Source organism: Canis lupus, chromosome 2, assembly GCF_011100685.1.
Source record: "Canis lupus familiaris isolate Mischka breed German Shepherd chromosome 2, alternate assembly UU_Cfam_GSD_1.0, whole genome shotgun sequence".
In the NCBI taxonomy this organism is placed as follows: domain Eukaryota; kingdom Metazoa; phylum Chordata; class Mammalia; order Carnivora; family Canidae; genus Canis; species Canis lupus.
Genome location: NC_049223.1, coordinates 6,848,796 through 6,863,489, shown reverse-complemented (window position 1 = coordinate 6,863,489; position 14,694 = coordinate 6,848,796). Strand labels below are relative to the sequence as shown.

General features: G+C 44.9%; 1 protein-coding gene across 16 annotated transcripts in view; it reads left to right on the top strand.

Moving 5' to 3' along the window:
* The window catches only part of KIAA1217 (sickle tail protein homolog), a 733,798-nt gene that overhangs the window by 592,133 nt on the left and 126,971 nt on the right, over positions 1–14,694 (top strand). For all 16 annotated transcript variants that reach the window (XM_038529783.1, XM_038529780.1, XM_038529782.1 and 13 more), the window contains one exon: positions 5,408–5,606. In XM_038529783.1, coding sequence (XP_038385711.1) covers positions 5,408–5,606 — 199 coding nt within the window. The remainder of the gene's footprint in view (positions 1–5,407; positions 5,607–14,694) is intronic.

Below are 14,694 nucleotides of genomic sequence, written 5' to 3'. Positions count from 1 at the left end.
TTCCAAACCCTTGAATCCTACTCCTATGGCTCTCGTACCATTACTACCATTCACTGCTCCACACGTCTTCCCCAGAGAGGGGCAGCTCTCTGCTCAGAAGGTTAAGGTAGAGGCTCCAAATGCCATTCTGTAGACAATACCTAGGGAGAAAAGGCTTGGCCTGAGCCAAAATGAGAATAACTCCCAATGTAAAGACTTTTTTAGTAGGCCAAATCTGAAATTGTGTGAGTATCCTGCCCCCCTTTTTTGCTGTTAAAATAACTCCTTTCCCCTGGGGATCCCTGGGTGGCTCAGTGGTTTAACGCCTGCCTTTGACCCAGGGTGTGATCCTGGAGTCCCAGGATCAAGTCCCATGTCGGACTCCTTCCATGGAGCCTGATTCTCCCTCTGCCTCTCTCTCTCTCTCTCTCTCTCTCTCTCTCTGTCTCTCATGAGTAAATAAATAAAATCTTAAAAAATATATATCTCCTTTCCCATGTAATAATGATACCACACACAGTAACAATTTCAGTAGAGGGGACATATTTGGGTGCCCCTAACTTTGTGAAATACCATCTTAGGAACTCTATATCATAACCTCTTCCCATAATTTTTGAAAAGAGAGTTTCATCTGTGAAATACATATATGTACTGCTGATATTATAAATGTGCTAGCGTCATAACAGCCCAAGGTACGGAGCTGTTAGAACTGATCTGTATCAGTAGTGGCTTGCTTGCAAGGCACAACGTTGTCTCAAACTAGTTCAAGAACAAAAATGGAACTAAGTAGGAAGGAATTAATGGGAAAGGCCCCTCATTGTGCTGGAATCGGGAACTGGGATGCCCAGTGGGCCAGAGAGCTGCTCTCCATCTTTCAGCTCATGGGGATCTCTTAGCTCTCTTTTCCTGAACAGATCTGTCTCATCCTTCCTCTGAATTCTCTGTTTCACATTTCCTGTCCATTTCAGACACAACTTCATGTGACCTCACATTTCTAATTCTCATTCAACACTAATAAAATAGCTCCTTTGTCCCAGGTCTCCGTTTTTCAGAGAGAGACTATAATGGGCCCAGTCAAGATCAGATGTGGCTACTGCTTGGTCCAGTCAGCTGAGACTGGGTTGGGAGTGGGTGACTCTGCACTTAGCTGCTCAAAGCAGCATATGCTTGAAAGTAAAAAAGGGGGTTTCTACTAATAATCACCCCGGGACAACAGGTGCAAAGCAGGACTGTCCCAGGGTAGCTGCAATGCATGTCCTTCCCCCTCCCCCCAATATGGGACTGGGGCTTATCCAAGTGGGCAGGGAGGAATTCCTCAGGGAAGGAGGACATATCTTGGAGACAGGAACTCTTTCAAAGATCATTGAGCATCAAGTAAAATAATAAATGTGACACTTTTTCATGAATTAGCAGGAGGCAAAATCCTGCCCTGAGGTTGCCTATAGAAAAACACAACTGGGGGAGGTGCCTGGGTGACTCAGTCGGTTGGGCGTCTGCCTTCAGCTCAGGTCATGATCCCAGGGTCCTGGGATTGAGCTCCACATCAGGCTCCCTGCTCAGCGGGGAGCCTGCTTCTCCCTCTACCTCCACAGCTCCTCCTGCTTGTGCTCTCTCACTCTCCATCTCATACATAAAAATTTTAATAAAATAAAATAAAATAAATAAAATAAAATAAAATAAAATCTTAGTCTTTTATTTAAAGAAAAAACACAACTCGGTAGTCAGCTACTTTGGATTATGTATCTGTTAGTTCAGTTGAGAGAGAGACAGGGGAAAATGTCCCTTGAGAGGGCAGCAGTTGTCCCACTTTCTCCTCCTGGCTGCCCCCTAGTGCACAGACACCTGAGAACACGGGTGTGTGACTTAGCTCAGGGCGCCCCTTAGCACCTGTTCAGTCATGTCTTCCTCCCCTCTTCCCACCGCGGTCCACTCTTCGATGCCAGCAGTTATTCCCTAAACCCCTTCTGCATTCACAGTGACATACCTCTTCGCTCTTTTCATCCCACTGTTAGGTGTCTATTATCCTTGGCCCCAAAATATAGCCTTAAATGCGTTAGGAGCTCAGGAACCACATGCAGCGCTCCTGACCCCAGGAGCCTCGCACTGTGCTGAGTACAGGGTCCCTGTTCCAAATGCTTTTTGACTTTTCTTTTCTCCTGTAGCAAATCACAGAGTATCTGACATTCGTTAGTGTCAGCAATTTCTATTGTCTTTTCTCTGCACTAAATGATGTCTTAGCAGCGAGCTGGCGTCAAGGGAGGGGACCCTGTGAGGCGATTGCTAATATGCAATGATAGTTTGCAGGGGGAAAGTGAATGATATGAAATAAAAGAGGGGACATTTATATTTGGAACTAAGTAGCTATGTAAGGAAGTTTTTTTTTTAAAGATTAGCCCTTACATCTCTATTTTTATACATATTACCACCACGATGACCCTGAACAAGAAATAGAAATTTGATTCTGACTTTCTTCAAGGATTATTGCCTTTTGCAATGGAAAATGACAATTCATCAAATGTATTATATCTGCCCTGGGCTGCAAAGTTGACCAAATGGTAGAGGCCATGAACGTGGCCCCGCTGCTTAAAGTAATATTATTTCTTGGCTATTTTGCTAAACTGAGTGTGTAGTCTTTTTTTTTTTTTTTTTTTTTTAATCAAGTCAGAGTGAAGACATTTTCCCTTGATATTCTGCTGAGTGTAGCAACCAGGTAGCTACTTCATTGAAGACCATATGAATTTATCTAGGTCTTGGCAGGCCAGGCAGTGATTTAGGGATGATTTTTCTAATCAAGTTATATGTTCACCAAGTGCCAAAGCCAGATCCCAATGTTTATTACAGAAGCAGTCCTTATGGAAAATAAATCTGGCAATAAACCACTTTGGGAGCTTGCACAGAAAAATTAAGCCAAAGAGACAATTTAACTGTTAATGGGTGTCCTCTCCGGCATGTAATGTGAGCTGAGAGTTTCCTATGGAACACCCAGGCTGGTCCTCTCCCTGAAGCCACATCCCGCTCTTAAGGGTGTGCACAGATCTATGTGCTGATCCTGTTCCGGTTTTCCTCTGCGGAAGGTCTTGAGAGGTGTATCAAGGAGCAGGGGTGTAGATAATGCAATAGTGCTCCTGCCAAGAGGGGTCTCCTTGTATCCTTAGTAGCAAGAGAGAGGGGAAAGAAGCTGACCATTCTATCCTCAAAAGGGTTCCCTAATGTATCTGGCTACCTAATTTTCAGTGTACCTTGGTCCAAAAATCATTAAGAATTTCAAGACAGGGGTGCCTGGGTGGCTCAGTTAGTTAAGCATCCAACTCTTGATTTCAGCTTCAGGACATGATGTCAGGATTGTGAGATTAAGCCCCACATCTGGCTCTGTGCTGAGCAGGGAACCTGCTTAAGATTCTCTCTCCCTCCCTCCCTACCCTTTCCCTCCTTCTCTCCCTCTTCCTCCCCACCCCACATATTCTCTCTCTCTAAAAAGAAAGAAAGAAAAGAAAGAAAAAGAAAAAGAAAGAAAGCAAGAAAGAAAAAAAAAGAAAAAAAGAAAGAAAGAAAGAAAAAGAATTTCAAGATAGCCACAGTAGAGCATGAATCCAAGCATGGAACCCTTTTAAGTGTGGGGCCCTGTATGGGGCATAGGTTGTACACCCATGAAGCTGCTCTTGCCTTGAGAGGTAAATGCTTTGGTGCTTAACTTCAAAATGCAGTGGCCTCCTTAGGAAGACTCAAAGGAAATTAAGGAATGCAAACAAACCAAGAAACTAGCTACCGTGGCCTGCCAATAGCCCAGCACTAGCCCCTCAGCACCTTTAGCATCTTAGTAAGAGAAAACTCGCCTGCCTGATGCATTCTGATCAGTTTGCCTTCCAGAAGGTGCCTGGGATCATGTAATGCCAGTCACGGTGGGCAGTGCGAGAGGGGAGAGCTGAGATAATGTGTTCATTCAGCCTAATCCCCTATTTCGCTGACTCCTTTTCTCTGACCATCCACGGGTATAATCTCCGACCTCTACACGCTAGTTCAAGTGATCCTCTAAAAAATGTATCTGATCCTGGCCCCCTCATGCCTTTCCCTGCCTAAAATGCCTCCACGAAGTTCTGGTACCTTCAAATTCAGTTGAGCGCCCTCATTTTGACCCCACAGCTGTGTGTGAGCTGATCTCTGTTGGACATCCACTCACCCCAGCAAGTCTCCAGTGCTTGCCACTTCTTTCTGCATCAGGGACTTTGCATTGGCCACCCCTCAACCTGGAGTGTCTTTCCCTCTTTTTATCCCTACCCTCTGGCTGACCACCTCCTCCCACCTTACCTCTTCCTTGAGAACACAGTTTACGTGTCTTTCCGACTTCTCCGCTCAAGTACCCCACTCCCACCAGTTGGACTTAACATAGTCTCACCACGGCTTTACCTTTGTCTTTGTTGTTGGTCCCCTGGTGAGACTATGAGCACCATGAGGCCAGAGGCAAGTCTGTTTTGTGCATCATTCTGGCCCGAGTACCTAGCACAGTGCCTGGTACATAGTGGGTACTCAATATGCGTCTGTTGGAAGGATGAATGGATGTACCCACACAGTTCCTCATTTACACATCATTATACACTATCTTGTGCTGTTTTGTGCCTTTCACTAATTGCACCAATTAGTTCTGAAACTCTTTGACGTCGGGCAGCATGTTGTCTGTTTTTCTCCATTTCCCACAATGCTCAACCAATAGTCCATGTTCAAGGAATGTTCTTGACTAATGGATTATGAGCATCTTACACATGAAATTGCCTTCCACTACAGTACAGATAATTAAAAGTTCAGTTATGTGTCGTGTGTGTGCAAGTTATTCTAGGTCCTTTCTGCCGATTGTTGAGGTAAGTAATAACCAAAGCTAAACATAATCTTACCTATGGGATTTCTGTCTCAAAGGAAAAAATGTAACTGTGATATAAATGTCTCCCTCACAATCTTGGTTTACTGATTTTGGAAGCAGTCTTAATGTAAGACTTTAAAGGACTGGTTGTGTTCACTTTATTGTGTTGTGAATGCCTCATCCATTTAGGTATATATAAACGTGTGCAATCCCATCTGTTGTCATAACAACCGTTAAAATTTGTCTGGCCAAAGGAATTGATTTGCCATCATTCTTTCCTAGGATGTGGCTCATCCTCAACTCCTTGTTCAAGCTGACATTTGTACAGTAGATGCGCAGTGATAAAAATCTTAATGGACTACTCAGGGACAATGTGGGGTGTGTTTTTTTCCAGTAACTTTCACAATTGATACTTTGACCCACTGGATCTTCAGTTTTCTGGGTCCAGTCACTCTGATGGATTTTTCCCCTGCCATACTGTTGGCCCAGATTGGCAGACCTTGATGATATTGAAAACGTTTTCAGCATAATTAATAGTCATTTATTTTCCTACTTTCTTTCAAATGCCTTTTGCAGACAAGAAGCCCCAAACTGTCTCATAGTCCCCAGCCTCCCAATTTGGGTGACCCAGTCGAGCATTTATCAGAGACGTCTGGTGATTCTTTGGAAGCCATGTCTGAGGGAGAAGTTCCAAGTCCTTTTTCCAGAGGCAGCCGAACTCGAGCAAGTCTTCCAGTGGTGAGGTCAACCAACCAGACAAAAGAGAGATCTCTAGGTAAGCCTCAGAGGGCAGTTTCCAATGCCCCTTTTTTACTGCGTATATACATTTTTATACTTCTGAACATATATGCCTGCATCCAAATGTTAATTAGGTCTTGTTTTGTGAAAACACAAGTACTACGACACTTGACTAATTTAACAGCAAGCTGAGGAAATAGCATGTCCAAGCTGTCTTTTGGCCCAGGCTCTGTGACAGTGAAACCATAAACACAGGGCTATTCCCACCACCGCATGGAAGGATGGAGGGGCTCGGCATGTGTTTGGCATAGCTTTTCCTTTCAACAAGCATTTAAGGAAAGCAGAAGGATTCTATTGTTCTGCCTTTACCACTTATCATTTGCTCTTTTATATTGGAAATTCAATTTCTGTCTCACTTTACTTTAAAAAAATGTTTTGGCCTTTAACAAAATGTACAGTTCATAAGGATTTAGACCTCTCTGCCGATTTCATAAGCTTAACCAGCTGTTTCAATGTTCCAGACCAGTACTTATTTTTGCAGATCGTTGGGGTCATGGGGTAAGAGGGTACAGGAACAGGATCAGCCCACAAAAGGCTTCAGGGTCTGGCGTCTACAGAAGATAGCAAAGTGATGCCACATAAAACTTAGCAAATGCCTTGCTTGGAGGAGAAAAGAGCTGAAAGCTTTGGGGAGGAATGCTGATTGTTCCCTTGGTTGCAGATTATAGGAAGACTGGTTGCAAACATTGTCCTTGCTGCCCACCCCCCCAAAAGAAAACCCCAAACTATTGTTATTTGTATTATCAATGTTACATTTTAACATTAAATTTTATATAGTTCACTTTAGATTACTAATCCAGGGCCCTCATTTTACCAATGAGAGAAGAAAGCAGCAAAGAACAATCTGCTTTTTTCTTTTCTTGCTTTTTGGTTTTGGGGGGTTTGTTTTTGTTTTTGTTTTTGTTTTGAAGTCACACGGTTGATGGCTGAAGTGGGCCTCCAGTTCCTATTTAGTCTCCCGTACAATTGAAGGAGTGGGACACACAGGGGTGTGATACACCCGAGGAACATCCTGGGCCAGGACAGGGTCAAGACAACACAGGGACACAGGCTTCCACACCTAGCCCCAGGCTGGAGCCTTCCAACTGCTTGACGCAGTGCTGTACTCTGTCCCGCTCTGCCTGAGGGAGCAGGAGCCAATCCGGGAGTGGAATTTCTCCTTTGTGCTTTGCAGGAAATGAGTGAACTGCAGGTCCCTGTAAAGACAGCCTGTGCTTTGCAAAATAAAATGAAGATAGAATAATTGCCTGCATGCCTCCCTCCATACCTGGGGACCACTGAGCCTGAGGGATGATGGCTCCTTTGTCTTGCGGGTGGGAGTTTCCTCTAGCCGCCAAGCAGGGTTGGCAGCACGGGTAGTTCCTGGCCATGTTCAGGAAGCAAGCCTGGGGCAGAGAGGCTGCAGGAGCCAGGGACAACCTTGCCCTAGGAATTGCTGAAGATCACTGGTGTTTTCTCCTGAAGTGGCTGTGCTCCCGCAAAGCGTTCAGCACACCTTGCTGTGACAGTCCTGACGAGCAGAGTCGCAGCAGATTAAACAAAAGTGCATCCAAGGTGTTTACTCTTCCAGCTCCAAGAGACACCTTGTGGCCTGTGACTTTTTACAACTCTTGGATAGAAACAGGAATACAGTGAGCAGAGAGGAGAGGAATGAGAAGTTTGCCCAAGCAAGAGGACTCGGTTGGAGGAATGAGGCTGGTGCAGGATCAGGGGGGTTGGTGCTTCCCTTGATCGCCTCTTGGTGGCCAGTTTGGGAATGTCACCCTAGGTGCACCTGGCCTTGTGGTGTAATTCAGTTGAGCCTGGATGGGAAATAAACAGGAAAGTGTGAGTCAGGGAGAGTCTAAACAGAGTCTCTCTGCCAGGGGCCTGGCTCAGCCTTGTGTTCGGGGAAAATCCCGAGTGTGATTTACTTAATATGCACACACAGGCTCCGGGGCAGGGCAGGCTCCCCAGAGAGCCCAGAACCAGGAGCCCTGGGTGTCCCCCAGCACCTGGTGGTGGAGGAGGAGCACAGCTATGACTCCACCTGCCCCAGAGAGGCTTTGGACCAGGTGTGTGTGGTGTGTGTGGCGGGGGTGGAGCGGGGTTGAGGAAGACAGACTGAGCTGTGACCTCCTGCAGACCCACTGTCCGTGCTCCACAGAACTTTTGGGATCTGGACCCTGTCACTTTATATTCATCTGCAGAATTTCAAGATCTCGCCCTGAAGCTCCGTTGATCCTGTCTTTATTTAAAATTTTTCATACTTTGTTCATGATGGATTGTTTTTACGTTGCTTTTGACTTGTAAAAAATAACACATGGAAATATTATTTATCTTGATAGCTGACTTATGGGAGGCCCCTTGAATTATGCCCTTAAGGTAGTGCCTCACTCTCTTCACCCCGGTGGCTGCCCCATGTGTCACCCCTGGAACAGCACGCCTGCCATCCGTAGGGTCTGTGGCCCCAGAGCCCGGAGTGAGGCCGAGCCTCTTCATGTTTACAAGGAGCCCCCAGCACAGGCTGCACTGGGGGTGGCGGTGGGGGGGGTGTCTGGGTGACTCGAGAGTGGGGCTGGGACTGCACAGCCTCCTCAGACCTCTCTGGCACCCTGGAGGGGAAGAGACCTGCTCTCACCTCAGCAGCCTGTGCCTGGAGATAAACCTGTCTGCTTAATCGTTTTTCCACCTGACTGATTCCTCCTTTCTATCACATTAGCGTATTTAGGAGGAGCCCAGGGGGACTGGGCATGGGGCATGGGACATGGTGTATGTCGCCTGTCTCGGAGTCTTTCAGAAGACATGGAGGCCAGAGAAGGACGGTGTGGGGGGTGCCCCAAGGTGTCATTCAGCACAGGGAAGTTAGTTAGACCTCCTTGGTGTCTGTGTAACAAGCCCCCTGCGTGCAGGATGCGAGCCTCCCGTCAGGGAGAGGGCCCTGGGACTGCAGGCATGGCCAAATGACGGCAAAACCCACAAGTCCATTCCCAAGCGGCAGCCAAAATTAGCCTCTCGTGGAGATTCACAAAGCAGGAGAGTGAGGAAAGAAAGTTGTGATTCCCAACACGCCCAGGTTCCTACGACGTGCCCACCCTGTGTGCTCACCCCTGCAGTGGTGGAGGAGTCTGTGCCCTCTGCCCCTCCACCCGTCCACGGCTCAGATGACATCTTTCTCGGTGGAACTGATCCTACTGCTCCTTCCCTCTGTCTTCAGTGAAAATAGAGAGGACTGGGAGAGAGGAAGTCTACAAAATAAAACCGCTTTGCAGTGGAGCTCGGTTTTAGAAGTCATTTCCATGAAAAACTGCCCCGCTGATATTAGGCCTCGGTCTTAATGATGGAGTCCTTTGCTTTTAATCATGGCCATCTTATGAATGCCTGTCTGGAATGTGACCCTGGGCAAGGGCTGGGGTCTGGCCGCTCCACCGCCTGGCTTTGGGGAAAGGGTAGCCACAAGATGTTCCCACCCTTCTGGGTGCCCTCAGGAATTTGAAAATAAAACTCCTGTGAAAACAAGAACAGCAGTAGCAACTTCCTCCAAGCTGCAGCCAGATGCCTTTGTTGACTGTATTCTGAATGGTGAGCGACAGGAAAAAGACCTCCCAAACCAGCCCAGCAGCCAGAGGTGTTGCCACTTCTGGAACAAATCTCCTCCTCAAGACTCAGCCTCAATAAACAACGATTTTAAATGGCTTGGGAGGATTTTAGACTAATTAAGCGAGAAGTTTCTCGGTGCATGTGAATTACTGAGCATCTCTATGTTCTTTTATTCCAAAATGGTGACAATGAGGGTAGGGTGCTCATTCTGTGACAACACTTTCAGTGGGGAGGGGGGGTGGGGGGGGGAAGGTTCGAGCTTACCAGAATCTTCCCTCCTGTGCACAAGAGTAGGAGGTTCAGGCAAAGGGTTGAAGAAACCACCCCCATCTACGAAGTGGGCCAGGGCAGAGACTCGCATTTGAGTACTCGATTGTTTGAGCATGAAGGGTTAGCCCTTGGATAGTTGAAAGAGAAATAAATTTCAGACAAATGTTAAGAAGGGCTGCTCTATAGAGTAAGTGCAACATTTATGAAATTTGTTTTCTTAAGCACCAGGAGTGATTGAAATGTGATATAAAAACAAGAATTTACAGAGAGTTTTCAAAGCAGATCAATAGTTTTGGGGCACATTCCAGATCTTTTTAGGGGACGACCCTAAAAGGAGACCCTAAAAGGAGAGTGGGGTTTTTTTGTATATTTTTTATTGGAGTTCGATTTGCCTACATATAGCATAACACCCAGTGCTCATCCCATCAAGTGCCCTCCTCAGTGCCCGTCACCCAGTCACCCGGTCCCCCCTCCCACTTCCCCTTCCACTACCTCTTGTTCGTTTCCCAGAGTTAGGAGTCTCTCTTGTTCTGTCTCCCTCACTGATATTTCCCACTCATTTTAGCAGAGTGCTTTCTCTAGCGTGGAACTAAGTGGACAGGCATGGGTGGGTATGGTGGTTGACTGGCGTCGTCCACTCCAGCCTTCCTTCACTCCGGGGGGCTGGAATGCACAGTCATTCCAGAATATCAGATGTTCTGGGTTCCAAAAGTAGGGAGGGACCAAGGCATTTGTGGAGGCTTTTGGATTTTCTGTAGCGTCATTTGTCATTGTCCCAGGGACATTGTGGTCACTGAAGCTTATGTTGAGAGTCAAAATGCAAGGCATCCCATTTTTCTAGTGCCAAGGACACAAGTGTGGCCTGAAGTGAGTCTCTGACCACACGAATAGCTTCCTGCTCAAGGCAGCAAGGCTTGGACTCACAGCAGTCCAGGGTGGCAGGATGCTTCCTCATTGTCAAACAGGTCCTGCGGTGTCCCAGTGCTACAGTGAAAATTCAGCCCAACGATGGTGCAAGCCATTTAATAAATCTGTTTTCACGTAAGTTAACCAGAGTCAGGTCAGGCTCTGCAAGTGAACCCTGACTGGCACACATGAACTGATTTCCTGTATTTGTAGAATACAATATATTTGTGGAATGTCCCCTGTTCCTCATGTTTCTGAAAATATAAAGACCAGCAGGTACAAACTGATGACTTCTAGAGACTTGGTAGTGAACTGGAGAATGGCCTGCCAATATAGGTGTTTTCGACCATGTTTCTTAGAACTTTAGAGTTCTGTGGAGTTTTCTCATGAAATATTGGAGTTTTATATAAGATTTCATTTGAAAGTGAGCTGTGCTGAACTGCTCTCTCTCTCTTTCTTTCTCTTTATCTCTCTCTTTGTCTCTCTGTGTGTGTCTCTGTCTCTCTCTGTCTCTCTCTCTCTCTCTCTTGCACACACACACACACACACACACACTAAAAGCATCACTAGACCAGGCATGGGGGAAGGAAAAAAGAGAAGGGATTATGAAGAAATTTCCTCTATACAACAGAAGTCCTTGAGTACTTTAATTTGGCTACATTGAGTGAGTCAAAAGGATTGCCTCCTAGTTTGCTTGCACTCGATGGAATGAATGTCCCGAAATGTAGATTTTCGTAAACTGCATCGACTCTTAAGCTAAGAAAAAAGATGAGGTTGGGGCTGGGAATTAACCACTGAAAGGAATGTTTCAAGAAATCCTCTGGTATACTGATGCATGGTTTTGCAATGCGAGTAATTGTTCCCAATTTTCCTTCATAAGCTTGGGTTTTCATATATGAGGTTTTCTGAAAGAAGGGAATATACTTATCCAAGCTTACCCTCTTGGCTTTCATTTCATCCATAAGAAAGAATGTTCTTGTAAAAGATGACTGTGTAGATTCATGGTTGGTTTGTGTTTATTTTGTTTTCTTTCTTAAGTTTTTATTTATTTGAGAGAAAAAGAGTGCAAGAGCTTGAGGTGGGGGGGAAGGGTAGAGGGAGAAGCAGGAGCCCAACTCAGGTCTGGACCCCAAGACCCGAGATCATGACCTGAGCCAAAGTCAGACGCTTTACCGACTGAGCCACCCAGGTGCTCCTTGTGCTTATTTTAAAAAATGAAGTTCATCAGATGTCTTTCGAAATCTCTTGCTGTTAACTCCTGGGTTGAAACCCTTTAACAGATTTTTCAGACTTCAAAGAAAGCATTTAGTTAATAGGATATGTGAGGAGATTTGTGCCTTTGAACAATATCTTGAAGGTATTTTGCAGACAGGATGCAGATAAGAAAAACATCAACCAGAGTGATAGATGTGATGGCTTCTAAGGATCACAGCCCTCCCCAGCCACCGCCGTTATTCTACAGGGCCTGTCTTTGGTTAGGTGGTAACAAAGAGGGGTCTTGGAGAAGACTTGGGGTCTGCCATTTCTGTTTCCCCCTGTACAACTGGAGTGTTGCCAAACCTAGATTTTGCAGGTCATCTTCTGGAAAGTTTACATAAAACATTTGGATACTCCAGGTGGAGCTATGGGGTTAGATAACTAGAAAGATGACTTACATTTCCAAAGCTATTTTAGGAGATCAACCTTCCCGTAAGCAAGTATGAAATCTCTCTTTCTCTCAAAGCTGTGATACCCCAGCCTAACCCAGACACCTAGAAAATGTTTTTGCCTTCTTTTCTGATGTTAAAAAATACTCTTATTCAAAAAAGAACCCTTCATCAGGTTTCACAAGGCAACAGAAGAAAGTAAGGCAAGATTTATCTGTTATTTATATCTCTCTACATCCAAAATAGATTTGATTGGGCTCATTCAAAGACAATAAAAGTATATAAGAACCATTAAAACAAGAATTAACACAAGTAGCAGTTGGGCACAAAATGTGTGCCAGAAAAATTAAGATAGGGATAATTGCTGTAATTGCAGCCAAGACAAAAAAAAATAAATAAAAAAAAGAAGATAAAAGGGGAAATTTAATGAGTCAAGTGGATTCCATTATTTAAAAGCAGGTTTGTACCAGCTCATTAGAAAGAAGAGTCTAAAGCATTATAACCTGAGAATTCCTGCCTCTTGATGTTGTTGACAACATATTATGTAATAGACAGTTCTATGTAATAACAGTTGTTTTATGAAAGTTTTTCATATTGCTACATAAAAATTCAAAATCCCAGGACCCCATATGAAGCCACACTGTTAGGAGGCACATTTTCTTGGACTCTGCAGGTTTCTGGTGATCTCATCTGATATGCAGGTAGAGTTGATACAGTTTCGATAGTTGACCTGGCCCTTAGGTGATTGGCTCTTGACCACTCATTATCTCATCAGGGTGGGTAACTGCAGCTGGAAGGGAAATTTTGAGGGGCAGGTCATGGCTGAAGGTTTGAATGACAAAAGAGACTTAGAGAAGGAATGGGAGAGATTCCTCTCTCCCATCACCCCCATGGAGGCAAAATTCCAAATTTTTAATGTGTTCTAATAATACTAGCTGTTACTCTATACTCTCTCCAGGAATGAGTTTGGGAGTATCTGAATTCAGAGGATGTATTCTAATGTGCCCTGCTATGGTTTGGTTGGAATAAGAGATGAGACGTTAAGAGATGTTGCCTGAACTATGCTTTGGGGGAAAGATTTAGTTAATCTGTCTCTTTTGTTTTCCTTTACTGTGAAAACTCAACGTAAGAATTCGTTGCCTGTGTCTCACTATTTTTTGGTAAATGAAGATTCATTACACACTTCAAAGTTTCTTGCCAAGTTAATTTGTTCTTAAAAGCTGACTTTAAAATATAACCCTTTACATTCATCGAATTCTGTAAGAATTCCCACACATTTTTTGCATCAGCCTTTAAAGAATATTCTGTGAAACACTGAAAACAATATGAAGATGCAAGCTAGCTTTCTGTCATACACCCAAATAGAACTCCATCCTAGGTGGTGTCATTCTAGCCGTGGCCTCCAGAGGGCTGCCCACTGACATCTGGAAACAGATTTTTTGGCAGCTTCTTGTATTTCAGGCAGAGTATGAGAACATAGGAAGATACCGGTTCTGCACTGCTAGAGGGTAGACATATGTCTGCTTTGGCGAAAGAACTGGTGAATTCCTGTCCATATTTTTTTAGTTTGCTCTGGGATATGGGATTACAACTAAACAGCCTTGAAGCGTGGAGATGATGCTCTGTGTGGACCACCAGTGGACTCGCTCTCCATCCAGAAGCTTCTTTGGAAATGACAGCCAGCCCAGCGAGCCCTGAGGCACCCCTCCAATGGTGTTTAGCCTCTTGTCAGTTTGAACCACCTTCCTAGGGGCTGTTATTGGCTGAATGATACCCTTCCCTCCCCACTTATAAGAAGAGAAGGTAAAGACACAGGTAAAACAGGTATAGAGAAAGACCATGCAAAGACACAGGGAGAAGGTGCCATCCTCAAGCCAAGAAGAGAAGCCTCAGAAGGTAACAGCTCTGCCACCACCTTGATCTCAGACTTCTAGCCTCCAGAACTGTAAGAAAATAAACTTGCATTGTAAAGCTCCCCAGTCTGTGAGACTTGGTTACAGCCACCCAGCAAACCTATGCAGGGCTCAGGACACCTTTTTTCTTCCTACCTTTTTTCTCATTTGAGGGTATAGTCAGCCTTATGGTAGTTGCCACAAACCTTAAATGTTTCTTTCTTCAAGGCAGGACAATTAGATTTGTCAAGTTTTCTGTTTATTTTAGTTAGCCTTTGCACAGTGCACTGACTTGGTTTCTTGACATTGTAAGGGAAAATTAAAAAACCTTTGGTATAGATTCAGCTGCTTCTTTTTTTTTTAGTGATTTTATTTATTTACTTATGACAGACACAGAGAGAGAGGCAGAGACACAGGCAGAGGGAGAAGCAGGCTCCCTGCAAGGAGCCCGATACGGAACTCGATCCTGGGACCCTGGGATCACGACCTGAGCCAAAGGCAGACGCTCAACCACTGAGCCACCCAGGTGTCTCCAGACTCAGCTTCTGTTACTACTTTTCTGTTTCACATTTCTCAAGCCCTATCCTCCAGTTTAGAAAATGAAAGTTGTTTGACATCTAATTGTATCCCAAGAAAAGCTCCTAATTTCATCATGCTGAGTTTGAATTCTCAAAAATTTGGTTAATGTCATTAAAAATGGTACTTCCACCAACTTTTCACTTTTAGAATTTTTCTAAGGTGTTAATTGGCTTTCAGACATCTCTGGCTACAT